Source organism: Aulonocara sp. 'chitande type north' Nkhata Bay, linkage group LG19 (genome assembly GCF_057382095.1).
Source record: "Aulonocara sp. 'chitande type north' Nkhata Bay isolate Kocher_YH1m ecotype deep benthic linkage group LG19, A_spYH_male_GT1.1, whole genome shotgun sequence".
Classification (NCBI taxonomy): domain Eukaryota; kingdom Metazoa; phylum Chordata; class Actinopteri; order Cichliformes; family Cichlidae; genus Aulonocara; species Aulonocara sp. 'chitande type north' Nkhata Bay.
The window spans coordinates 22318768-22344363 of record NC_141362.1 but is presented as its reverse complement, the minus strand read 5'-3'; the positions used below and the strand labels follow the sequence as shown (position 1 = coordinate 22344363).

The 25596-nt window shown below is 39.4% G+C and overlaps 1 protein-coding gene across 3 annotated transcripts in view; it reads right to left on the bottom strand.

Annotated features, from left to right (window-relative positions):
* Window positions 1-4393: 4393 nt before the first annotated feature.
* The window catches only part of mta1 (metastasis associated 1), a 49006-nt gene continuing 27803 nt past the window's right edge, over window positions 4394-25596 (bottom strand). For 2 of the 3 annotated variants that reach the window (XM_086274205.1, XM_086274204.1), the window contains 15 exons: window positions 20756-20882; window positions 18736-18799; window positions 18247-18364; window positions 17014-17116; window positions 15586-15685; window positions 14992-15180; window positions 13787-13861; window positions 13560-13618; window positions 13119-13282; window positions 12334-12485; window positions 11030-11219; window positions 10831-10920; window positions 10525-10680; window positions 7826-7974; window positions 4394-6306 (listed from right to left, as the gene is read on the bottom strand). In XM_086274205.1, the coding sequence (XP_086130331.1) occupies window positions 7865-7974; window positions 10525-10680; window positions 10831-10920; window positions 11030-11219; window positions 12334-12485; window positions 13119-13282; window positions 13560-13618; window positions 13787-13861; window positions 14992-15180; window positions 15586-15685; window positions 17014-17116; window positions 18247-18364; window positions 18736-18799; window positions 20756-20882 (1697 nt within the window). In that variant the 3' untranslated portion in view covers window positions 4394-6306; window positions 7826-7864. The remainder of the gene's footprint in view (window positions 6307-7825; window positions 7975-10524; window positions 10681-10830; window positions 10921-11029; window positions 11220-12333; window positions 12486-13118; window positions 13283-13559; window positions 13619-13786; window positions 13862-14991; window positions 15181-15585; window positions 15686-17013; window positions 17117-18246; window positions 18365-18735; window positions 18800-20755; window positions 20883-25596) is intronic. The other variant, XM_086274206.1, reaches the window with a different exon arrangement.

Genomic DNA, 25596 nt, shown 5'->3' with positions numbered 1-25596 from the left:
GCAAACTGGAACCGAAGCAGATCTTTGATGTAAACCCCACCTTGAACCCACTGAACTGTCTTGCTGTCCTCATACGTGTCCTGCACCACCCTCACATACTTCTTCTCTGTCACTCTGGACTTCCTCATGCAATATCACAGTTCCTGTCTTGGCCCCCTATCATATGCTTTATCTAGATCCACAAAATGCACACTGATTCTGACCTTTTCTCTACTTCTCCATCAACACTCTTAATGCAAACATTGCATTAAAGGTTGCAAATTGTACTTCTTATGCCCTCTTGTCCTGCTAGATCTCAGTGCATTGCTCAGTAGCATTTACCATAATATTTCATTGCACATGAAATATTATGGTGCAGTATAGTGCAGTATCTTTAATGTTGTAGGAATTAAAGATACTGCACTACCCTTTGAATCTTAATTATCTAATAGACTCTAATTTGTTCATGTAAATGGAAAGTCCTCATTACACACTAATGTTAATTATGGAGTGCCACAGGGTTCTGTGCGAGGACCAATTCTGTTTACATTATGCCTGCTTCCCATACCATGCATTTTCATTCCTATGCAGATGATACACAGCTCTATCTATCAATGAAGCCTGATAACGTACGCAAATTAGTTAAACTGCAGAAATGTCTTGAAGACATAAAGACCTGGATGACCTTAGTGAAAAGACTTTTTTCCCATTTTAGACCAGAATCTGTTATTCAGTGTCCATATTAAACAAATATGTAAAACTGCTTTTTTGCATTTGCGCAAAATCTTTAAAGATTAAAAACATCCTGTCTCAGAGTGATGCTAAAAAACCAGTTCATGAATTTATTATTTATAGGACTATTGTAATTTATTACTAGTGGGCTGTCCCAAAAACTACCCGAAAAGCATTCAGCTGGTCCAGAATGCTAAAAAAAGGGGGCTAAAAAGAGAGAATATTTCTCCCGTATTGGCTTCCTGTTGAATCTAGAATCAAATATAAAGTCCTTATTTGATTAATCAGGCCCATCTTATCTTAGAGACCTCATAGAGAACTTTGCTCTCAGACTGCTGGCTTACTTGTGGTTCCTAGGATATTTTAAAGTGGAATGGGAGGCAGAGCCTTCAGCTTTCAGGTCTCTCTTCACAGTTTGGATTTGGGGAACAGAACACCTCTCTACTTCAAAGATTAGGCTTAAAACCTTCCCTTTTTTAAAAAAACATATCCCTTAATTATGCTGTAATAGTCCTAGACTGCTGTGGTTCCCTATGAGTGTTTCTTCTTTAACCCTTTTCAGTCACTATGTGTTTATAGATCACTCCGCATTTCATTTAGTTAATTAGTTATTATGAAGTGCTTGACATGACTGTTGTTATGATTTAGCTCTATATAAACAAAACTGAATTCGATTGAATTATTACAGCTCACCCTTGTTCTTCACACTCAGTACAAGTACAAATGTTCTCCATTACATTCTCTTAATCTCCAGGATGGTGTAAAACAATCTTGTCGATCCCTGTCCTCTCTTCTAAACATCTCCATACCATCACAGGTATGTCATCCAGACCTACCACCTTTCCACTCTTCAAAACTAATCCTCTGCACTTTCTGATTTACTCAATGTCCTCCATCCATTCTCCTCTCTCTCATTTTCTTCATTCGTGAACTTCTAAAAGTATTCCTTGCATCTTCTCAACACACTCTCTTCACTTGTTAGCACATTTCGATCTCTGTCCTTTAATCACCCTAAGCTGCTGCACATCCCTTCCCACTCAGTCTCTCTGTCTAGCCAGCCAATACAAGTCTTCTTCTCTTTCCTGAGTGTCCAGCCTGACATATAATTCACTTTAAGCTTTTTCCTTTGCCATCTGTCTTTTTGTTATACACCTAGTCCTAATTTCTTTATGCTCCTGGCCTTACTTCCCTTCCACCTGCACGCACAATATATCTATCTATCGCTCCTTTATATCAGCCAGCTCTCCCCCTTTAGTCCCTATAGTCTCACTTCTACCTGATCTCTCACTGCCTCCTAACATTCCTTACCCCGTCCTCTTTTTCTCTTGCTTCTTTGTCTTCAGCCAACAGTAGCACAGTTTCCATTGGCACCCAGTTGGCCAACACCACTAGAGGTGGTCATTGTTAATGCAGACCTCGATTGATCCAGTACGGAAATCTTATTCTTGATGATCCAAATGGCTTGGTTGTATTTATTTACAAACAGTATATAAAAAGAAACATATTTGGCTCATTTGTGCTTTGTTTTCCCGCTCCCTGAAACACAGACAGGAAGCATTATGTTAAAAGTGGATAATATAAAAGTTGCATCCAAAGAAAAATCACCTGTTTTTATTTTAGTTCTGTAGTTAAAAAATTTTCACAACAAAAGTGAATTACTTTAAGTAATTGCTGCTGCAATATGATGTAAACTGTGGCGCTGACCTCCGTTTCAGCCTAAAACATATTTAATTCTCAGAAAACACATGCAGTACATAAACATAATTTCCAAACATCCATTGTTACTCGTTCCTGTTTAGACCTTTGATCTTAAACTAATGGACATGAGAGGATTTTCCCACAGGCTTCCAGCTGAATGAATATTTTAGGAGTTTGCTGAGGTATGAACCCTCACACATATCCAGTGACATCTGCATGTCTTTCTCTTTCAGTTAAAAGAAACCAGTCACAGTGTTTAGGGGCATGTGGTAACTTGAGTCTTATTGCCAAACAATTTACTTCAGCAGAAGAAAAGGTGCTCCAGGCACATGATGAAGCTGCTGTGTAGTCACAATCCAAGACATACATATAGTTCACAAACAAGAGCTTAAGTAAGGACTTTCCATGAGTCATTATAGGATTTATGAAAACTAATTTAATTCAATGTGCTGGCCAAGAAATATATGAGTCGGGGAGTGTGAATTGTACTGGAAAAATACAGTATGTAAAGTAGATGATACAGTCTAAACAACAGATAATGCACTGCCTGACCCCACGCAGTAACAACAGTAATATTATGTACAATCATTAAACCTGACATGATGCACTACAGGACATAATTGAAATATTAATACGAACTCTAAGTGGTCTTCAAAGTACCTATAACAAGATTTGAAAGGCCATTCAGTGTTTTGAAAAACTTTATTATATGATTATGGTAATCTTATCTGTATGCTTGGGCACATCACTAACCAGGTATGATTTCAACTGGACATTAACGGCAGAGGCTAAAATACCACATAGACGGGATTTTCCATGAGGCCACATAAAGTAAGGAGGGATGCTCTTGCAGAATCGTTATGTTGGCAATCAGCATCGATCTCATGCTGACAAAAAAACATGCTGATCATCTTCCTCTTATCAGATAAGGAAAGCTAGGTGAAATAGCTTGAATAAAGCTGTAAAGGTGTCACAATATGGCTAGCAAAGAGCTGTTTGATTTGCTTTAGCGACAAGTTCTTTACCTCAATATTGTGATTTATTAGCGATTTCTCCCTGTTAACATGTTCCTCCTGTTATTACTAAACAAGTTTTTATTACAACGTACCAACTTGAAATCAGTGATCTCCTTTCCCAGATTTTAAATACTTCATTTTTTTTACTGTGTAGATTATTGCATGGATTTGATTTTGAGTCTGTAACATCAACATGGATTTTAACATATCAGTATTAAAAATACATCAGTACCACTTCTCAGTTTCTCTGCTGATTGGGTGTCCTCCCTGAGGAGCTACTTTAGTTAAATATGTAGTTTTCATTCAACTTTGGCTTTACACTAAGAACAGTTGAAAGTATATAGGGGTATTGTGCTTTTTATTATTGACATTTTTGAGTCTTCATAACTTTGAACCTGGATGTCAGTAAAAAGGAGAGCTGTCATATTCTTACACTTAGTTAGATCAGCCATCAACCCTACATGGCGATGGCTTTCAAATGTTTACCCAAAATGCCAAATTTATTTTAGTTTTCACCTGTGAATGCTCAAAAATCAGATAAAACAGCCAGGTGTACCAAACCCTGTTTCTGCTAATACCCTGTACTTCACTTAATGACTTCTTTTACTACAGAAAGTTGACAGTCTTGTTTCCCCTTATTAGTCCTATAATTTAAATTTTTTACCAATTAGACTGGAATAGTGCAGCAGATAAATCTACATTTCCAGGTGAATACAAGTTGCAAAATTTGTACACATACTCTTTTATTGCTTTTTTGATGAAGCCAAAATTCTATTAGCTAACTGAAAATTCAAGATGAATGTCAACAAAGGCAAAAAGTTCCTCTTTTTTAAAGATTATGTAAACTACACTTCCCTTTTTGAATGATCTTTGTGTCAAATGATACACATTCAACTTTGTAGAAGTCAACTTTAAAAGTCATTTTGTGATTTTTTATATATATATATATATATTTTTTTTTAGTTTTTTACATTTTCACACAGGGTGTGGTGTGCAATAGTATACATGTGATTTGTCTCAGTTGCATTTCCTGAATGGATTCAGCCTTGAACCCCCAAATCTCGTTTATTTCTCTTATTTATATTTAGAGCAGATTGTCTCCTTGAAGGTCTGCAATTCAAACCCCAGATTCTGCATCCATGTATTGCTTGTCAGGTAAACTGGTGGTTCTAAAATTGTTTTTGGAGTGACTGTTTAAGCCTTCAAAAAAAAAAAAAAAAAAAAAGGAAGGAAGGAAGAGGCCGATAGCATGCCGTGCCAGCACAGGAGAGATGAGCCAAGTGTGTGCATCAAATATGTAAAATTCAAATGAACTACACAGAAATATAATGACATGAATATTAAAGGTGTGCTTTCAGTGGTGTAAAGGGGTTTTAAGTTATAAATTTTGATTTGCTTGAAGTCAAAAATGTAAAAATCAAGAGTAACATTTCTTAAATGTATCCAGTGGTTGAAATTCTGTAGTTGTTTCTAAGGTTGAAATGACGGTCAAGATGGAAAATGCAGAAGTTCAAGTAGCTAATAGGATTTTTCACACTTCTCCAAGTGGACAAACCTGCAAATTCTGCTGCTTGTATCCACTTTTGAAAGATTGTTTCAGTTATCTGCTGCACTACAATACTGTAAACTGTACATGTGCTGTGTCCAACTTTCTAAAGCGTTTTATTGTTAGCATCATTACTAAAAAGTGAGTTCAGCCCACCATCACCTAAAGACAATGATGCAAATTCACTAAATTGGTCAGCAAAACCACCAGCTTTACCCAGCCACTTGATTAGAGACTTTAAGGCTCAGATATGTTCTGATATAAGGCTAAAAAGCCAGCACAGGTTGTCAGGCGTCTACAGAGCCTAGGATGTTACCCCAAAGTGAAAAATGTTTGCAGGAGAAGAGATGTAATCTGCAAAGCTGCTAGCAAACATACAATAAACACACAAAGGACAGGACATGAAAGCAGAGCACACTCCTGCTTTTTTTTTTTTTTTTAGTTTTCAGATGTTTGCTTACAAAACATGTTTCTGGTTGTGCATGAAATCTTTTCTAATACTAATCATATAACATATAAAGCAATTAGGAATGAAAAATTCTCCATTATTTTTTGCATATACCCTGTTTGCATACCTGCAGGAGTAAGAAAGACGGGTAAACACCAGCTTGAAAACAGAACATTCAGTGCAACTTTCACCTCCGTGCACAGACACCAAAGGAAGAGGGGGGAAAAAATCAATTACCTCTTTTTTTCCTTTTTTAATTACACTTTAGAAGCATAGATGCATTACTTATGAAAAAGGTAGAAAAAACACCAAGTCTTTCTCAATAAGTTAAACCTCTCTGGGCGAAGAGCAGGGCCGACTCACACAACAGAAAATTTCCTAGAAAGCATTCAAATTCAGAAAAACAAAAGACATTTTGAACTCGTGTCACTGAAATCAAAGTGCGTCTCTCTCTTTTTTTTTTTTTTTTTTTTTAAACTTGAGAAAAAGAAAAACACAGAAGATGCAAGTGGCTTTTGTTACGTTCCTTCCACCCTTTTCCACAGGGTTTTTTGCAAGCATTTTTCTTGAAACTTCAAGTTTCAACGTTTGATCGACAAACAAATAAGCTGAGTTATAACTGGTAAAAAAAGAAAAAAGAAAAACATTAAAATAACAATAACAATAATTACAAAGACAGTAATAACGAGAAATGTAAGTAATAAACACAGTCCTGTACAGTCAGGCTCATTTTCTGATTGACCACAGCCAAACTGATCGATTAGTCTTCAGAAGTCTGATAGACTCATACTGATTGAAGAAAAGTAGCCAATGCTGTCGTCTCCTTTCAGCTGCCCTCGGCTATGGTTATAGTGGGAAAAGCCTCATCCAATTCATATCCCCCGCTGCTGTGGAAGAAACACACGAGGGAAAGGTTTTACACACAGTTAATGACAGCTGACAGCAAAAACTCTCAAAACTGGGCAAAAACCATAATGTTTTACCTCTCATTAAAACGTTAAAGTTTTCATACCCCTTAAACTCTTCTTGGCTTTAAAAATAATACTGAGTATTTAGTTTAACTGCTCCTTACCTTTAATGAAAGCACAAATTGTTTTTGATCTAATGCAACATCAAAACCAGTGTTAATTTTGACAACAAAGCTTAATTAGGTTTTATTCATCATTTAGGCATCTAGATTCTTTTAGCTTTAGATTATAGTTGACTGAATCAAAAGTTTATTTAGTTGACCAAAATATAAAGTGTAACAGTTTACAAAGCACCTTATTTTCATTGACATCAAATTCAAAAGGAGTCTACATTTCAACTCTTCTCTCCCTCCAACCCTGTTTATCGGGGGCAGACGTGACAACCTTCCTATGCAAGGAGATCAATTCTGATTGACTGAACGTAATTAGTTCTGATTGGAGTAAACTTATTTTCAAAAAATAAAAAAAATACAAAAATTAACACAGGTCAGAACATTTATTTCCATCTGGAATTGCATAAATCCCCCCCCCCCCCCAGCTGCCGATTGTTTTGAAGATGGGAGAGTCAGACCACTGTATGAGGTCTTCTCCAGCACATCCAAAACATTCTCAAAGGCCTTAAGGTCCGGATTTAGTTGTGGCTAGTCCTATTCCCTGAACTACTAATCATAATTTGAGTCTGATGAATCCTAACATTGGTATCTTCCAATATCCCTGAAAGAAAAAAAATCCACTGCTGGGAAAAATCTGGTCACTCAGTATATGGTAGTCAGCTGATATTGACCTGACCACATGGAGCAACCCCTGATCATAGCACTGCTTTCACAGGTTTGTAGGGTAGGCACCAAGCATGATGGGTACATTCGCCTCTCTTCTTACCCTGATGCACTCATTACAGACCACATGACCTTCCTCCATTGCTCCATAGTCTAATCTCTGTTACCTAACAAACTGAACCCTTATTAGCCCAAGTTTAAGGCTACACAGCCACTTAGTCTCAATGCCTCTCTCTTCACACTGTGTTTGTGGAAATGCTCTTACTTTCATCATTAAAACACAGCTGTGACTTCTACTGTTGCCTTTTTTTAGGATTTAAATTCACCAAACATTGAAGTGATGCAACACAGTCATTAACAAAGATTTCCTGATCATATTTCTCCCTCAGTGAGAAGTTCACCACTATTCTTCAAAGCAATGTATCTGTAGGTTTGTATCCTAGTTGTAATAGATACAAGCGCCTTAGATGCTTTCTTTGCTTTGATTTTTTTGATTTGTATTTTACTTTCGTAGCGTCTCAGGTTATAGGGGTAGCTGGATAGGCGTATGTTTTTCCTTTCCTCGTTTTTGGCGAAACAACATTGTTAGACAGAACAGCAAAACTATTAACACAAAGGCAATTAAAAATAAGCATCCTCACGGGTAAGTGGGGATTTCTCACCTCACTGAGGTTCGCAGTGAAGGTTGTCCCGCAGAGTGCTCAGTCCAGTTCATGTACCTCGTCCTGGAGGGACGATGAGGGCCGCACTGCTTCACTCATTCGTTTGGCCATAATGTCCCACTGTGGAGCCAATACTTTGGATTTGGCACCTAAAAAAAAAAAAAAAAAAAAAAAAAAAAAGAAGACCATGAGAGATGTCACGGGAGAAAACTAAAATAAATACAGCTCTAGTTTTTTAGTCTACAGGCAAACAACAGTATTTTCAGATGCTCCCTTATTAGTAAGGGGCTGCACAAAATTATTGCTTTCTTCTGCCCTCTGCTGGCTTCCTAAAGTACTTCAGCACAGAGGAAAAACAACACCAAACCTTATTTTTGCTGCGCTTTAGAAAACAACGTGTGCCTCCACATCTTCCACTTCACTACTTTTTATACGCTTCAATCAAAGCCCATCAGGCCAACACCATTAACATTCACATTTAGTTGGCAGCAACACAAAGTAGCAATAAAATGATGTAATATTCAAGTTAATTGATGTTCTAAATTGAAATTAAAAACTCTAAATGCACTCATGCTTGCTAGAGAAGCAACAAAGGCTATTTTGCAAATACTTGTTAGTGAGATTTCATGGCAGACTGTCATTCAGACACAAAGTTTTGTAAGAAGTTATATTTCTGCATTGAGGTCTGAGCGCCTCTCCTCCGCATTTACATGCTACTATTACATAATATTGTTCCTATGCTGTTTTGTGGTCTCAGTTTCTTCTTTTCTTTCTACTTTTCTACTCCTCAAACGATTTCAGCAAATCATCGCAATTCTTGACGCTAGAAGGAGACTTTACTCGTCCCTTTCACCAGCTTTTTACTCACAGTAGAAGCTTCTATTCACAATGATGCAGCATATCTCCAACTTCATACATATAGAAACATACTAAAGAATTTAATTGGCTGTTCCATATGTATAGTGTTGTCTGGGTTAAGCAAACAAGACAAAACGTAGCAAATTTTATAAGTAGCAAAGTTGGATGAAAGAAGTTTCTTTTACCACTTGGGGGCAGCAAACACAAACTTGCCATTTAGACAGACAACAAATACAAAAGTCAAGATTTAAGCCTCTTTTGGTCCCCTTTGTGGTCTCTACCAGCTCCTAAGGGAAATACAGCCCTTGGGTTGTTAACGCCTCGCTACTTTCATCAGCTCCTCACTGTGCCTGCTCGCAGCCAAAAAGATGCTGTGAGAGCGTGACAGTAAACCAAAACAGTAAACCTGCAGGCGAAACAGCTGAACAACGAGCTGAAACTCATTACGACGCTCCATAAACTCAATTTGAGCAGCAGACTTGGGTCACAATTTCGTGTGCGTTCTGACCACAAATGATCCCTTTCACTCTGCCACAAAACACAGTCATTTAATAAGACAAATAAATAACGATGTTTAAAAGTAATGAAAATAAACATGCAACAGAAACCCTTTCTGTCCTCTGATATGATTGAGTCAGCTAGTTGGAAGTGAAACAAATGAAAACTAATCCTCGAACCTGGACGATTTCCAACTCCGATCTCCTCCTGGTGTGTTATCCCAGCATGGGCCTGAGGTGGGCTCATAGAGCAGTGGAGATACTCTCCCTCAGGATACACTTACCAAACCCTCCTGATCCTCCTTTCTCCCGTTACCATGACAACATAGACCGTAGCCTCCAGCTAAAGAAGCAAGGCCGATCGGATCCTGTTGCAATCTCCCTCTTGCTCTCTCCTCTTTCCATCCTTCCCTGGCATTCTCTCCCTCTCTTCATTTCCCAGTCTGTCTCTACCCATCTCCCATTTCACAGGGGAGAAAGAAAGTGGGACATAACGCCCCAAAAAATAAATAAATAACATATAACAACATAAGAGCCCCACTCAAACTGTTAACCCTTCGGCAGTGGATCGTAACTATGTGCTGTAGCCGCAGAGGTCGCAGGTGTAGATTTATATTCTGCTTAAATAATCTGTGTTAAATGATTCACAATAATGAGATAATAAATGTAAATGTGACATAATTGCAATAATTTAAAAACTGAATTTTAAAAATAAAAAGGCAAATACATTAAGTATTATTTAATTCAACTTCAAAACATGAGAACTGCCTCTTTAATGGTCCAAATTTGATCAAATGAGACAAGCAAACTACACCAAGGCAAATTCAAGTTGCCTGTAAACCTTTCAAAACCCTTTGAATGTTTTTTAAAGGATATTTTCATTTTGAGAAACAAAGGGGATTTTGATTAAAATGCATATTGATGGTACAAGTCTTTAACAACCAAAAAACAAAACAATGTTCAACATATCAAGCATAACTTGGGCATGTGCTGAATTCAAGCTTACAGACTTAAATGCTGATATATTTCTGCCTGCCCACAGATGCTGCACATCTGCAAGCCACATTGCAACCCACCCCCATCCCAGCCTGCTCTGTTCTATACGAAAGCCTTGATGCCGCTGCTGCTCTCCCTGCTTTTGGTTTTCCACATATCAGTGAGGAAGGGTGGAGAGGTGCAAGAACAAAGACATGCTGCCAAATATATACCACTGCAGATGGAAATAATCTTCTATGGTGGTTGTGACAAATAGGAGTTCGGTGAAGATGACATTCTTTGACGCTGACGAGGCAAACACATGCAGATTGTATATGTGCTTCAAAGTTTCTAGTCTGTCTGGCTCACCATCCAGTCCATTGTGCTGCTCATAGGTACGCTTGCCCAGGATGGTGGGAGAGCCGTTGTTGAGGATGGGAGAGGACTTTATAGGTGTCAGACTGCCTGTAGAGATTGACCCTCCGCGAGTCGGTGGATTGGGCTTGGATGGACGGGGATGTGCTTCTGAAACATGATCAGAGACACATGAAGAAAATGACAGAGGAAATAAATTCATTTTGTCATAATACCTAGCTCAATGTATCACACCCAGTTAAAAGTGACCTGAAAAACTAGAAACTGAAAAATGAACATGTAGTGGCGAATTGATCTCACCTAAATACCGAACAACAGACTCCAGAGGTTTACGTTCCACAGGTTTCAGTGGCAAAGGCTTTTTTGGCCTGTCTGGTAATCGCAGAGCACCTGCACACATTCAGTGAAACAACACTGTCATTAGAAATATGAGGACGTGTACAGAGCGCCCAAATGTTATAACATGTCATAGTTATGCATGAGGGAAACGGTTCCTTACATTCTGCTTTGATGGCTGCTGTGTTGACTGGGAGGTAGGGGTGCCTGGCCATATATCGAGGTCTGATGATGTCCTGGCAGGTGCGACGTGCCATCCGTGTTAGGCTGGTGGTCTGCAGGTAAAAAGCCTGCCGGGTCTTTACAGCAAACTTGGGGCTGCCGCTGTGGCGAAGGGGCAGGCCATGGGGGCTCTAGAGAAGGTTTAGAGGATGAGAAACTTCTTTTGTAACCAAAATGTTGAACAGCCTGTACTAGTAGAAATGTGTATTTACAGTTGAATGCTAAATGATGGATTAGGGAGAGATCAATTTATCACAGGACTAAAGACAAGGAAAACATCTGGACTACAGTCATTGCCTGATAGGAATTTAATGGCTACCAAAGGGAAAGACAGATGCCTAGAGTGCTTTTTAACTCCCCCCATAAAGTACCCGTGAAAGACAGTTAAGTTCTGACACGTCAGTATATGTCCGTAAAGTTGCGGTCCAATGACCATTAGAATAGGTCCTGTTTTTTCCCAGGGTAGCTGCACAGACAGAGATCACCCTCATTTAATTTCTGATGCAAACCCAGTCATTTTGTTCTATAAGCAGACCTGAAATATGCCAGAAAGTCCCTCAGTTCAGAAGAGAGCTCTCAGGGTTACTCCTAGTAGGCTTTCAAAGGGTATAGATTTAAAATGCACAACACAACACTCTGTGCTGTAGGGATTTTACTGAAAACTCAACAGGATTGTAATAAAAAATATTTAAAATAAAATAGGATACACTGCTCTTTATTAAAAAGGACAAAAACCACAAGAAGAGAAATGCATAGATGTATGGTGTGTTTGGCATCTGTAGACCCCAAATTAGGACACTGTGGTACTTTCTCTCTTGAAGTAATAAATATTACTTTTTCACAGGTTGTGGTTGCCGCACTCAAAGATGGAAAGACCTACTTTCCACCTTTGATTCATTCTCGAGGCTTACTGGGACACTTAATGGAACTGGGCTGTGATTAACTCCACCTTTGCTTTTCCTACTGTCATAAGACAAAATGTTTGCTTTAAAAGAGCATCATTTGGACCATTTTCCCCCAAACAATAATATCATACTGATTCAAGCGTCTCAGATGTCATTTTCATTTTATACAATGACTGGGTTAATTTAAAAAGGCTAAATTAACTTAACTAATAACCAACATTAGATTTTTCTCTGGAAGATGAACTTTTGGTGAACTGCAAGGTTTCCGGCAGACAGTAAGGCTGTTATTTGTGGAAAGGAAACAAAGTCAATATCTAGTGAAGCGTGTGTGAGCTTGTACCATGTTGTTACGGTTGGGTCCGGGCCTCTCGCCATCCAACCTCGTGGGCATCTTCAGCCCTCCGTATTTCTTCCAGTAGGTCCAGCATGAGGCGCACAGGCGACATTGCATGTTGGGAGGTCCCCACGAGTACCACTGGTAGGAGCTGCTGGCTATACACACAAACACACAGCACAAAATCACATGGCTAAGCAGAGATGATTACAAAAAAACCAAAAATGGGTGTAGTAAGCCCTAGCTTTAATCATTCATCGTTAAATTAAGTACAGCCTCTAAAATAATTCAAACAATACTTTGCTGCAGGGCACATAAGGCCATTTTCTCTTCTCTCTATTATGGAAATCCAATATCAAATGTGTGCCGCATACAAAGAGCACAGAACAGATCTTTAAATTATCTGTATTAGATTGAAAATACACCGATCTGAAGACAAGGATGATGGAGATCAACATAGGCTGATGATCTTGGATGCTAGCTAAATAAAAATTAGGAAAATCAGTACAAAAGGATGTTGTCATCACGTATACTAAAACTACAGACGCAGCACCCAAGATCCATACCAGGTTAATTATCGAGCGCAATTAAAGAAGCAAATAGATTTTCACACCGAGACTGAAAGATGTTTAATTGTCGCATCAAAACTGATTAGGATTTGCAAACATCTGAGGCTTTGACTGTATATCTATCACGACAATCTCATTTCCTCTAAGGAGGAGAAAGAACTCTTACATCAGGACAGTAGCTACTGCATTTGCGCAATAACAGGACACAACAGAATGACTTACTGTAGCAGCTTTCACAGGCTCTACCCAAGCCTGGGGTCGGCACTGAGCCTGGAGGTCCTGGGACCGCTGTACCCGCTGTACCCACTGTACCCGCTGTACCCGCTGCTCCATTTACCAGAGCTGGCTTTACATTGTTACTCAGCTGGTTAGGGTTTGGCTTGTTACTGATATAAGAAGAGATACAGAGACAAGACATTCACCAAGAGAACAAATAATATTCATCAGCCTGCAACCAGAGACAGTAGTTCCACTGATCCAGTACTGAGAGCGTTTGTGAATAATAAAAAGAAGAGTTTGTACTGTATAATGAGCGACAAGTGCTGAACTTTAAAATACCAGAGTTGTTGCTGTGACCTTCTCCGCAGCATCGACTGATTTAATACTTGATAATATGTAGGAAAATGAAAGCAGGCTGATAAAATGCTGCATCAAAGTACTCACTAGTTGGGGATGTAGACCTGCTTCAACTTGCTTTCTGCCTCGGCTGCTTTTAATCGTTTCTGGAGCAGAAAAGGAGGTTGTTGACGAGAAGTGCAGTTAGACCTAGTGAATTTCTAACCTTTAGGTACCAACAACAGATTTGTGAATCGCATGCAAATATAAAATTTATTAATATGGGTCACTTAGTTTTCTTTTTTCCTTAAGAAATATATAAAGGAAGTTGTTACCTGCTGTACATATCTATCTGTGGTCTTCCACATGTAGTAATACTCAATAATACTCGTCAGGGATTTCCAGGGCAACTACACAGGGACAGAAGAGGAAAATAATTATGGTTTTAGTTGAGGTGATGTTATGGGAACAGATAGAAAGAGAGGAAATCTTGCTGAAGGCAGGGAATGTAAAATTAAAGCTGAAACTCTTGATTACATGATCATTAACGACTTTAACTAACTGAGAAATTAAGATTGGTACTCAAATAAGATGATTCTCCCTTTCGTGACATTTATAATTATGAATGCTAAAATATCTGTGTATTTCTTTCACATTTTAAGGAACACACACGCATTCAACCTGATGTAGTACTCGCTCATTAAAAAGGTAAAGATACGATTAAAAAACTGAAGCTAAATCGTTACATTGCCTCTATGAAGTTTGAAAGAATATGAGCCTTTAAGTGGTGGCCCCACCCATACTGATGGTGTAGTCTTGTTGTTGGAAAAAAACCTCAAGTAGAAACAAAAGTCTGCAGCACTGACAGCAGATGGCCACCAGGTGGCGGACTGATGCACACAGTGAGAGAACACTAAAGGCAGCGCCACTCTTCTCAGCACTGAAGAACATGAGGCGCTTCAGCAGAGAAGAGGCAGCTTTCACTGGATGTTTGTTTAAAAATGCTCACTATTCATTCTTACCATGGGGCTGGACACAGTGCTTCTTTACAAGACTACTGTTATGCTTGAAAGTTGCATAAAAGGAAAATCAGCTGAACACCTAAACGAAGTCTAAAATGGGGAGAATCATAGGACTGGTTTGAGCTGTAAAGGTGTTGGCAAGTTAACTTCTAGAGGGTACGTATTACAGCCAGAGCTCTCTCCAGGATATTCCTTTATGTTTTCTGTACATAAAATTCACAATTTAATTTCAGTGCAAATTGCTGCATAAGTTGATAATTATAAAGCTTGATGAGCTGAGAAAAATCTGTAAAATGAAATGAATTCAAGTGGCTGTATTTGCAGCTCTTAAATAAACCAAGGACACTTTGCAATACATTTTGTTATTCCATTTGAAACCCAAAGTGGAAAACAGCACTTCTATGTCTGTCTGCCCGGTTCTCAGCTTACAGTCTTTATGTAGTTTCATATACTGCACACAAATATGACAGAACAAAAGCATGTTTCCTAAAATCAAATCCTACTGTTTTCCCACTTACAAAATCCTGCTGGATGTCGGTAAAGTCTTTGCCGTATTTCTCGAGGGCCTCCTCAAAGAGGTTGGCCTCCGAGGCGCTCCACTCCTCCATTTCATCCCTGCAGAGGACGGGTCCACCCTGAGGAACCAGTGCTGCGATGGCTCGAGTCATGTCGTAGCCTGTAGCATGGAGGGTGTCCATGGCATGAAACTAAATGCAAGACAAATCCATGTCAGTGCATGAGTTGAACCAATCATGCATTTCATTGCAGCTATATGATTATAGTTTACCAGTTTAGAGTGTGTAGACACAGCCTCCATGAGAGTATCTGAGCTGTTTCTGTGTGTCTGCATGTGTGTTTGTGTACATGTGGGTAGCTAGGGCTCTCATCCATGTTTTATATATGAGGAAAGGATCTAGGGCAGAATAGACCCACACTAGGCTGGCTAGGTTTTGGGGCCAAATGCTTGTTAAGGATAACCAGACACAGGCTTCAACAATCACTAACAGACTCACGCGCAAGGATTTTCTGATTAACAGTCCTCCTTCTCCACAACACCTTTCACATGTCATGTGTTAACAGTTTAAATCAAATCATATATATGTCTATCTCACCAAGGTGATGTCCCTGGAGGCTGCAGCAGCACTCATATGTAGGCTGGGCTGTCGGACAGAGCTACTGCAGTCCAAAGCTCTGGCAAAGGTACCTACTGACCTGTGGGACACATGAGAAACTACTGATATAGTTCCCTTTACAGAACAAACATGGAAGTCATATCAGCAAAGTCCTAACTTTGGTTCTTCCAAATAAAATATTCAAGTCTGTAGTGTGGTCAGACAGATAATGCACCTCAAGCAAATTTAGACCTCAACAGGCTAAAACTGCTTAGCAACCAAATATGGCTTGAAAACTAGATATTCACAGATTTTAGGAAAGGTTTGTAGTACTTATTAGTTTTAGTGAATTCATGTATTTTCTCTCACGCTGAGAATTAAATAACTGCAGCATCTTTACCAGGTGCAATCATAGCGTTTCACAACAAATCAAAAGTTCTACCACATTTAAATCTTCAATCTTCCTGAGCAGCAGTGCGCCGCTTTCAGTGCGGCGGCTATTTTATTTTCTATTTCTCATTCCCTGCAAGTCCCACTCAGATTACTTGCACTTGTGTGTCCATAATGTGCACTGGATCTGCTCAGCTGTGTAAAAACAATGATTCCTCAACTTGAATTACATAAAGGGGAATAGAATGAAGTCTCAGGGAGCCGTAGTTGAGACCATTTGTTGTAAATCTTCTCCCTCAACCACCTCAGGACAGAAAATACAACAACAACAACAAGCATGCTTCTGGTGCCACTCCTCGCTGATGTGCCCTCGCTCTCTCCACCAGTTATGGGGGTTGGGCTGGGTCAGCTTGACAGAGAAATTGATGTTTGCTCTCTGGCAAGTCAGAGCTCCACGGTAAAATAATGTGCCCATACAAGTAGTCAGAAACGGACTTCCAGGAAGCGATGTAAAAATAGCAGCTGAGCTGGAACCGGTCCAGATGTGCACAAAGACATGATGTCAAAGAGAAAATTGGAACAATTTAAAGAGGTGAGGTTTTTAAATTTAATGACTCAAAAAACTTCTTTATGGCACCCCATAATGCCCGTTCAGCATGATGGGTGTTTTTATTTTTTTTTAACCTTGCCTTGACCTTTCTAGTGACCTTTAGGAAGTTTTAGACTAGCTCTTGGATTCACTTCGGATTCAAGTACACCTGATTAAATGTAGTGCACTCCCTGAAAAAAAAAAAAAAAGTATGCATGTGTTTTATAATAACTGTCATAATTGTTTTTAGATGCACACAAATAAAAGCCAGACGTCACGGCTCTAAGACTGGATGGATTAAGTTTACTTGACACAGTTTTTTAATAAGTGAGGCAAATTTACCTTAGCATAACTAACTTTACAACTAACTCTCTCTGAAATTGAAAGAAATTACAAAAATCAGATTTGTTTTTGTTATTGTTATACATTTCATGTCTGAGCTGACTTACCGTGCTACTACTAAAAACTGATCAATCTGTTTCTCTGTCAGTGAGCTGTTGGGGTCCCAGATCTTCTCCTCCATTTTCTCCAGGTCCCTGCCATCATCCTCACCTAAATGCACCACAAGACAAACAAATGTGGATGCAAGTCCATTTTTAATGCTCTCCAAGATTGCCATGGGTCTTTATCGGGGGGGAAAAAACAACAGCAAACACAAAAAACTCAAGTTCAATTGTCTGCAATTTTCCTTTTAGATTAAAATAATAAATAAATCCTGCTTTGTGTGGGGCTTTAATGAATCCCAGAGTTGAAGAGGTGGGCTCTGTCAAGTTGCCAGCCTTCAACCAACGAGCCAGCCTGCCTGAGATTCTAACACATGTAGAAGAATTTCATTAACTTGGGTTTAATTAGCAAGCCTAGTGTCCCATGGTGCTTTAATTGCAATTTCAGATGCATCCCACCTGCTAAGAATAAAATTCTGGCAAAACACAGGATGCCAGCAAAACACCATAATCTGGCAGAAAAACAGTCACATTTGAAAATGATTACCTGATTAATGATTACCTTACAAACTATTGGCAGAGAATGCCCGGAAAATATCCTTCTGCTCATCTAAATGGAAATAATAGTGGATTTGTGTTACTAACAAGTTGGATTTAAAAACATTACAGTTTGTACAAAACTGTCAAGTCCCAGTTATTAAAATGAATGCTTACAAATATTTTGCTACACTTTACGACCTATTATATTTCATCGTGGGTGTATACCTCAATGACAGCTTTTTTGATGTCAGATTTGGGATGCGTTATGAACAGTTGGCTTCTCTGCGGGTGACTGTAAAGTCATCAATTGTGCAACACGAATGCAATAAACTGTTATTTCAAATGCTGTGATTATGTATAATCATTGTTAGTCCACAGTGTGATTGCCATGGAAACCCAACTTGGTTGTTCTCTCAACTTTACTCGTAACAGAAAAGAGGAAAAAAAAAGTGGTGTATTAAGGCAGAAAAGTCATAAAAGTTCATGACATGTTCCTGAAATTTGAGCAGTTGCACAAATATTAAAAAGTTTGACAGTCGTGGCTCAGACTGTTAAACTTTTCCCATTAATGCAGACATATTGCTAAAAAAATAATCAGTCCACTGCAGGGTAAAAAGTGCCCTGCAGAAAATGGATACAGTGCTTCTAAGCGAATAAGTCATTTTTAAAAAGCAGCCAAAAATTTTAAGCACAACGTACCTTCCTTCAGGAGGTCGGTGATGTCGGCCTGGTACTTGTTCCCAACACGGATCTCCCCCTTATCAGCCAGCAGGGTCTTCTGCTGAGGGTCGTATACCAGCGAGTAGAAGAAGGCATCCTGGGAAATACAGATGACAGGAAGGTGTGAGGATGCAATGAAAGGAACAGGAAGCGGGATGGGCGAGCGGAGAGGCGAAAGAGTGGGGTGTATCAGTTGGTCTGCGTGCGTGTGTGTTTGTGTCTGTGTATTTCCCCCCTCTCCTAGTCTCTCGTCTCCTCATTACAGTACGTGAAAAGAACATTCTAGGTCAACACGTTGAATAATTCATCTGGAAACAAGAATCTTTAACTCATAAGATTCTTACTCTCCTCTTCTCTCTCTCTCACTCACACACTCTCACACACACACACACACACACACACACACACACACACACACACTGAAATCTAAAACCTAATTACAGTTGAGACTCCATCATGACCACGTACCTCTCTGTCCAGGTAGGACTTCAGGGCTTCTGTCTCGTTCAGCAGCGTCACACAGCACTTTCCCCTGAAGGATGTAAGAAACACAGTTAAGGAAGAAGTGAGAGAAAAAGAAAGAAGAAAAAAATTAAGAAAGACACAGGAGGAAGTCATAGAGGAGAAAAGTATGAGCCAATATTTGACATGTGAAACATTGAAAAGCAGACGGGGCTTAAAGTCCATGGGATTTTAAGTGGTTATGTAAGTGCAAGATGAAAGCTGCTCTCTGGTCCAAACTCCTCTGCAAGAGAAATGTAGGATACAGCTCAGAATCTCCAATGATGGTATTGATTCAGGTCCAGTTTGCCCAGCTTGGTTTTTTGGAGTTTTTTTGGGATAAATCCTGGCCCCGTGTGTTGACACCAACAGCACTCATCCCTGTCCCCAAACTGCTACAGTCTGAACTGGGATTATTTACCAGCTAATTAGTCATACCTCTCTAGCCTGAAGCAAATACGATTTGGCAGGGTAATAAACTCAAGCACACTGTGTAACCTCGCCACACACTGTTAAGTTAGAAAACTTAATCAAGCTTGAATTCTCACTAAACAAACTGCTCATCAGAGCATTTTTATTCGAGCAGATGTCAGTTTGCTCTTCTTGTGATTTCAGGAATGTCAAGTAATAATATGCTAATGATTAGGTAGGTTTGCCTCGAGCTTACTGATGAGCAGAGGTAGGTTTATATCTAGAAACAGCTTTCTGTTGACATTTACTGCTCAGCGTGTACCCTGCATATGAGTGGATTACTTTGTGTCTGTCTTTCTCGCCAGCACAGCTTCACGTATAGCAGGCAATGTGACATCAAGGAAATTGCAGTATTTGCATCAAAAAGCATGAATACACATTATAACAGTATAAATGAGTCCATGCAATGCATGTAAATAAAAAATTGCAACATGGAAATGGGAATAATCAGAAGAAATTTGCAAATATTTGTTATACTGTAGGTCTTAACATTATGATGCCATCAAGATTCGCTTTTTAGTATTCGAAAATTATCTTATTAATCAATGCAAACAACGTAAACTGCATTAGTGATGTGAATAAGTCCACCTTTCCTACACTTGATCTAAATTTCCTACTTAAGCAAAAGGTGATTCACAGTCAATAATGCTGCAATCCATCTAAATTTTAGGGTCGAGTTACACAGGCCCAGAGACCAGTTACCAATCATCTGGCAAATCACTCGACATGGGGGAAAAACAAATGTTCCTCAATCTGGTCCAAGTGGTTGCTGACCTACACTGGCTGCAAAAAGGTGCTGCACCAAAAACCTCCGTGTGATTTCTGCGGTCGCTAGCAGACTGCTGCAGTCGCACAAGAGCAGTCTCCAGCAATCACTTGCAGCCACTGGAGGTATACACATTTTTTATCCCCCTCACAACTGGTGGTTGCCAGATGGTTACTAACCGGTCTCTAGGCCTGCGTAACTGAGGTGTTAATCAGCCTAAATTTTTACTCATTTACAGTATCAATGCTACATTAAGCCACTGCTCATTAGCTGAAAATTTCTAACCACTACCAATTTTTATTAACCCCCTATTGGCTTGAAGCCAACACAGAAAAACGACAAAGCATTCATCCATGATAGTATTCATAAAAAAAAGACAACAAAACAAAAAATGAGCTGCCATTTTTTCATCTTGTTATTACCATAAATTTATAACTACTTTTTCTAAAAACAAGTCGGTTCTGTCTGTCTTGTTTTCTCTTCACCGACCCCCTACCGTCTAGGAAAATTTCATCAGAAATGTTCTGTTTGGAGAAAAAGTTGGGTTTGTTGAATCAACTGTAACCCAAAAGATTTGGATGAAAAGATGAAGAAACATTTAGTGAACAGAACTTCAGTCACAGCATGAGATGGGTATTTGAAACCAAAATAGAATGTCAAGTAGGTGGGTGGGTTTAGAAGTTGCACAAGCAAGTCCCACAAAAAGAAGGTAAATAAAGCATCTAGTCCTGTGACACAAATGAAGTGTACCTGATGTGTGTGGCTGGTAAAGACTCCAGCTGGCGAGAAAGGAAGAGCTCTCTGTGTCTGAGCTGGTGTTTCTGTTTCTCCGGGAGATCCCGCATCTCTGGATTCTCCATCTCCTCCTCCAGCTCCCCTAGGTGAAGAAAAAGAAAAGAAAAAAGGAGGAGGAGTGTCAAACATAAGTACTTTAGATGAGGCAGAACGATGAAGTCCATAAGCGGGGGGGAAAAAAAGTGAGAATGGCAAGTGAATCGGCTGAAGCCACACACTCCACACAGAGGATGCACATTTGATGAGCTGCAACGATGGAGCCCCCAAGGACAGGGAGAGCTGTGCATATATACAGATATTTTACATAAAGTGGTAAGAATCAAACAGGATGTCAAGTGGACTGAGATCACTTGGCTCAGCTCTACAAAAAGTGAAGTAAAAGGCCCAATCCAGCCTTTGAGGGTGTAAGGTAGCACAGAGTGACACAGTTTAATGTGCTATTGTTGGTAGTTATTCCTGCTATAATACAATCAGAAATCTAATCAAAATATAATCAAGAATCAATAAAATCCAATAAGAAAATAATCACTACAATGATAAATATTTAAATCTTTCAACCCAGACTTTCTTTGTGTGTGTGCACTCGTTCTGTGCAGCCGCGACCTTGAGCTCTGTTTGTGTGCGTAAGGAGTTAGCCTAAACAATCGTCTGAGTGACAGAAAAGTGGAGCAGGCAGAGAGACAGATGCAGAAAAGGGTTTGGATTTTATTGTGCACGAATAGCAGAAGAAGTAATTTTTAAGTCTATTTCACCTCAAATCCTGCAACATCCCAGGTATCGCTGTTACCTTAGGACTGTTCATGCTTTTAATGCCCTTCTGATATGCTGTTTGTTATGTCCTGTATTTTTAAGCAAAAAAATGTAATTCAAAAGTTAAGAGCATGAGAAAAATTACAGAAAATATACACCTGTAAAGAGATTCTGATGTTAAATCTTTGATGTCAATATAGAACAGAAACACAAAAGGGTTTTTTGTTTGTTTTGAAATTTGAAGCCATCCATAAATGATCAATAAAACAGTCCAAACATATGCAGTTAGTGGGGTTGGGTTAACAGGTGATACTAAGCTGGCCATAGGTGTGAATGTGAGCGTGAATGGTTTCGTAATCTCCGTGTTAGCCCTGTGAGACTGGCAACCTGTCCGAGGTGTACACCCTGCCTCTTGCCCTATGGCAGCTGGATAGGCTCCAGCCCTCCTGCAACTCTGAACTGGACAAGTGGAAGAAGACTGGTGGATGCATACATGGATGGACATTGTTTCAATTGCATTTTTGAATATTAAGATAAGTTTCCAAAACAATTTGTTGGGTTTAAAAATCTTCAAAAAAAATTTGTACTGCAACTTTTGTACTACACTTGCAAAAAGATAAAGTATTCCAGGATACATATATATATATATATATATATATATATATACACACACACACACACACAAAAAATACATAATTTTTAAAATTCCCTCTCCCACTAAAAACACAAGGTCCAGATAAGCAAAATCAATGCTTTGGAATGTTTCTGGGTTCAAACCTGCTGGGCAACTGGTGTCTGCCTGTTTGGGATTCTAAATTGGCCATAGGTGTGAGCTAGGGGTGGGCGATAGAAACGATATACGATAGAAACGATATCGTATACCGGTGACGCCAGTGTCCGGCAGCCTCGCCTCTGTCAGTGCACCCCAGGGTGGCTGTGGCTACAATGTAGCTTGCCGTAATGCTCTGACAATCCATCAAGCAGTGCGGCTAACCAAAGTTGTACTAAAACATTTTTTAACAGATTTCTGCACGCCCAAATCGGTTCGAGGTCAGTAAGCACAACCAGAATTCATACATAAGGCACACTCTAGATTTTTGAGAAAATTCAAGGATTTTAAGTGTGCTTTATAGTGTGGAAAATACATTATACAGAAGAAAAGAATATATCGTGATATATATCGTTACCGCACATGCTTCAAATTATATTGCGATATGAATTTTAGGCCATATCGCCCAGCCCTAGTGTGAGCATGATCATAAATGATTGTCTGTCTCTCTGTGTTAGCCTGCTATCCTCCCCAGGGTAAACCTTGTCTCTAACCAAATGTCAAATAGGACATGCTCCAGCCTCTCCCATGACCCTGAATTAGATAATAGGTTAAGAAACTGACTGAATGGATGGCTGACTGGATAAAAGAACGGCTGGGTTGTATATCTCCCAGAACACAACCAATAAAATCTTTCTGTTAGTCTCTCTCACCTTGTTACCGTTATTTTTAAGACTTGATAAAAGCCCTTTTTTTTTTCTTTTTTTTTTTTTAAATCACAGAAGACATTTATTTAACTGTTCTCACAAATTGGATAGTATATTGACTGACTAATAAGCTGAACTTGAGGTGTACAATTCAGGAGTTTCCCTTTAGTTGCATGCTGCTGATTGAGCTAATTTCTCTTGAGTCAGAAGCTGAGCTCAAAGATTTGTCTTCTATTAGTTGTTATCTCTCTCCCCCTCGCTCTCCCTCTCACTCTCTCCCTCATGTTTGCATGTAGAAAAAGCAAAAATCAAAGGGCACCAGGTGAGATGAAGGGGAAGGAAAAAAAAAAGAGAAAAGAATAGTTCTAGTAAAGAGGTCCAAGAATGACTGGACAGAGAGATTGCTGAAGAGATGTCTGCCTGTTTAAGTGAGCCATGTATCTGAGTCATCCTTTAGTAAAAGATTGAGCCATGGCTAGTGGGTTAGTACATTTCCAATATTAATTCCTATTCCCATGGATGTGGATGAATGAGGGAAACGCAGAGGGAAAAGGAGACGAGATGGATGGTAAAATAAACAGAGACAGAAAACAGTAGAGAAGAGCACAGGAGAAAAATGTGACAAAAGTGATAAAGAGAATGGGAGCTTAAGATGTAGGCCGAGCAACATAAACACATCGAGGAAACGAGAGAGGGGTAGAAGGGGAGCAATAGAGAAATCAGCAGGAAGAGCCGGAGTGAGAGAGTGAGGAAGGAGGCCGATGAGAGAGCAGAAGTGAAACGAAGAGCAGGAGAGCAGTCAGTACGTGCTCCAATTCATTTGGAGTTTCATTAGAGGAAGCGAGACAGAAAGAGGGAGACAGGGAGCAGAACAAAAGCAATCAAGGGATTTTCAGGAGAAGAGATGTGTGGCCAAAATCAATAAGTACTCCATCTCTCCCTCACTCTGCCCAGCACTCAGCACCCAGCAGACACACTATCAATGCCCAGGCAGAGCAACGCAGAGGCACGCACACACACTCACACACAGCGTTCACCATCTTCTTCCATGTGAAGGCAGGAAAATATGGACCAAGATCCAAACAGGAAAAGTACCAGAGATTAACCTGAGAGATGTTTTGTGAATCTCATTTCTATAAAGATATTGTACTGATGTTCCCAGCAGTTACCATGAATCAGATGTTAAAAACTGGAAGTACACGTCGGTTGTCCTTTACAAGACATTGCTCTGGCAATTAAAAAATAAATAAATAAATCAAACTTATATTGTGCAAATAAAGTTGTGTTGAATATCAGTGAAACTGGCTTTACTGTGATGCAAAAGTATGCATAGAAAATATTTAAGAGTAAATCAATGTTTTGGGTATTTTTTTTGGACAGTAAATACATTTAAAACTAGTAATTAGACTCAGTGTTACCTCTGATTGAATATAGCAATAAAGTACTGTTACTAGAATGGATGAAGAAAGAAAGAAAGCAAAGTGAGGAAACAGAGGAATTATATACAATAAGATCCAAAGCCGGAGTACTTTAATTAACCCCTGATCCTCCAGGATATATTACTGCTCATTTTATCTGTCTCTCAATAATATCCCATTATATAAACAAATATAGCCACAATTAGTCCCAGTTGACCTAAAAAACATACATGTGAAGTATATAAGAGGATTTCTTACACTAAAGAATATCTGGAGTTGTGGGGTATTATTCTAATGTCAAAATAGGCCTTATTAGAAGGAAAGGAATAAGGATGCAGAATAAGAGATTAGATTTGAGGTTTGAGTTGGTAGGGGAAAAAAAATGTGAAGCCCTGTCAAAGACCAGGAGTTCTGTTGGAGACTAAAAACCTGAAACTTTGTATGCCTTTAAATAAGAAAAAAAAAAGCCTAAATAAATTAAATTTGGCTGTTGTCCCCTTTGAGGTCGTCTCCTTTTGCACTCTTGAACCACTTCGAGCATTCCTGCCAATTTAGGATCACAGTGGACTCACAAAGCCTGCCTGTATTTAATGCCTACCTCCCTGTTTGTGTTTTGTGAAACTGTTCCCTGTAATAGATTACTGGTGAATTTACCGATGGTGACCTTCATGTTATCCAGATTGACCTTGAAGAAAATGTATGTTTCTTGATTTTACAATATAAATAGTATTTGCTTGACTTCAAAGCTAAGTCTCAATATGTGGGTGTGAGTGTTTGGATGTGTGTTACTCTGCTTCTGCATCCCCATATCTATTACTTCATACACACACACACTCTAGCAGGATTATGTAGGGCTGGTCCTTCCAGCTGGCCCCTGGCTGTGAGTCCTTGAGAAGCAATTCAACTCCCCAACCTCAGTCCTCCTCCTCGGAGCCAATCTCCTGGCAGTGCACCCACACCATACTCTACAAATTGCCTCTCCATCTCACCTGTCCCAGCCAATTATCAATTATTGATGAATGGGTCGCCTTACTGTGTTGAGATGGTGAGAGGAGAGGAGAGAGCAGGCTTCAGGGCAAGTTGAGGAGGTGAGGAAAGCATAGCTGATTGGTGTTAACTTAACCAACTGACTACATCTTTATGAAACAGACC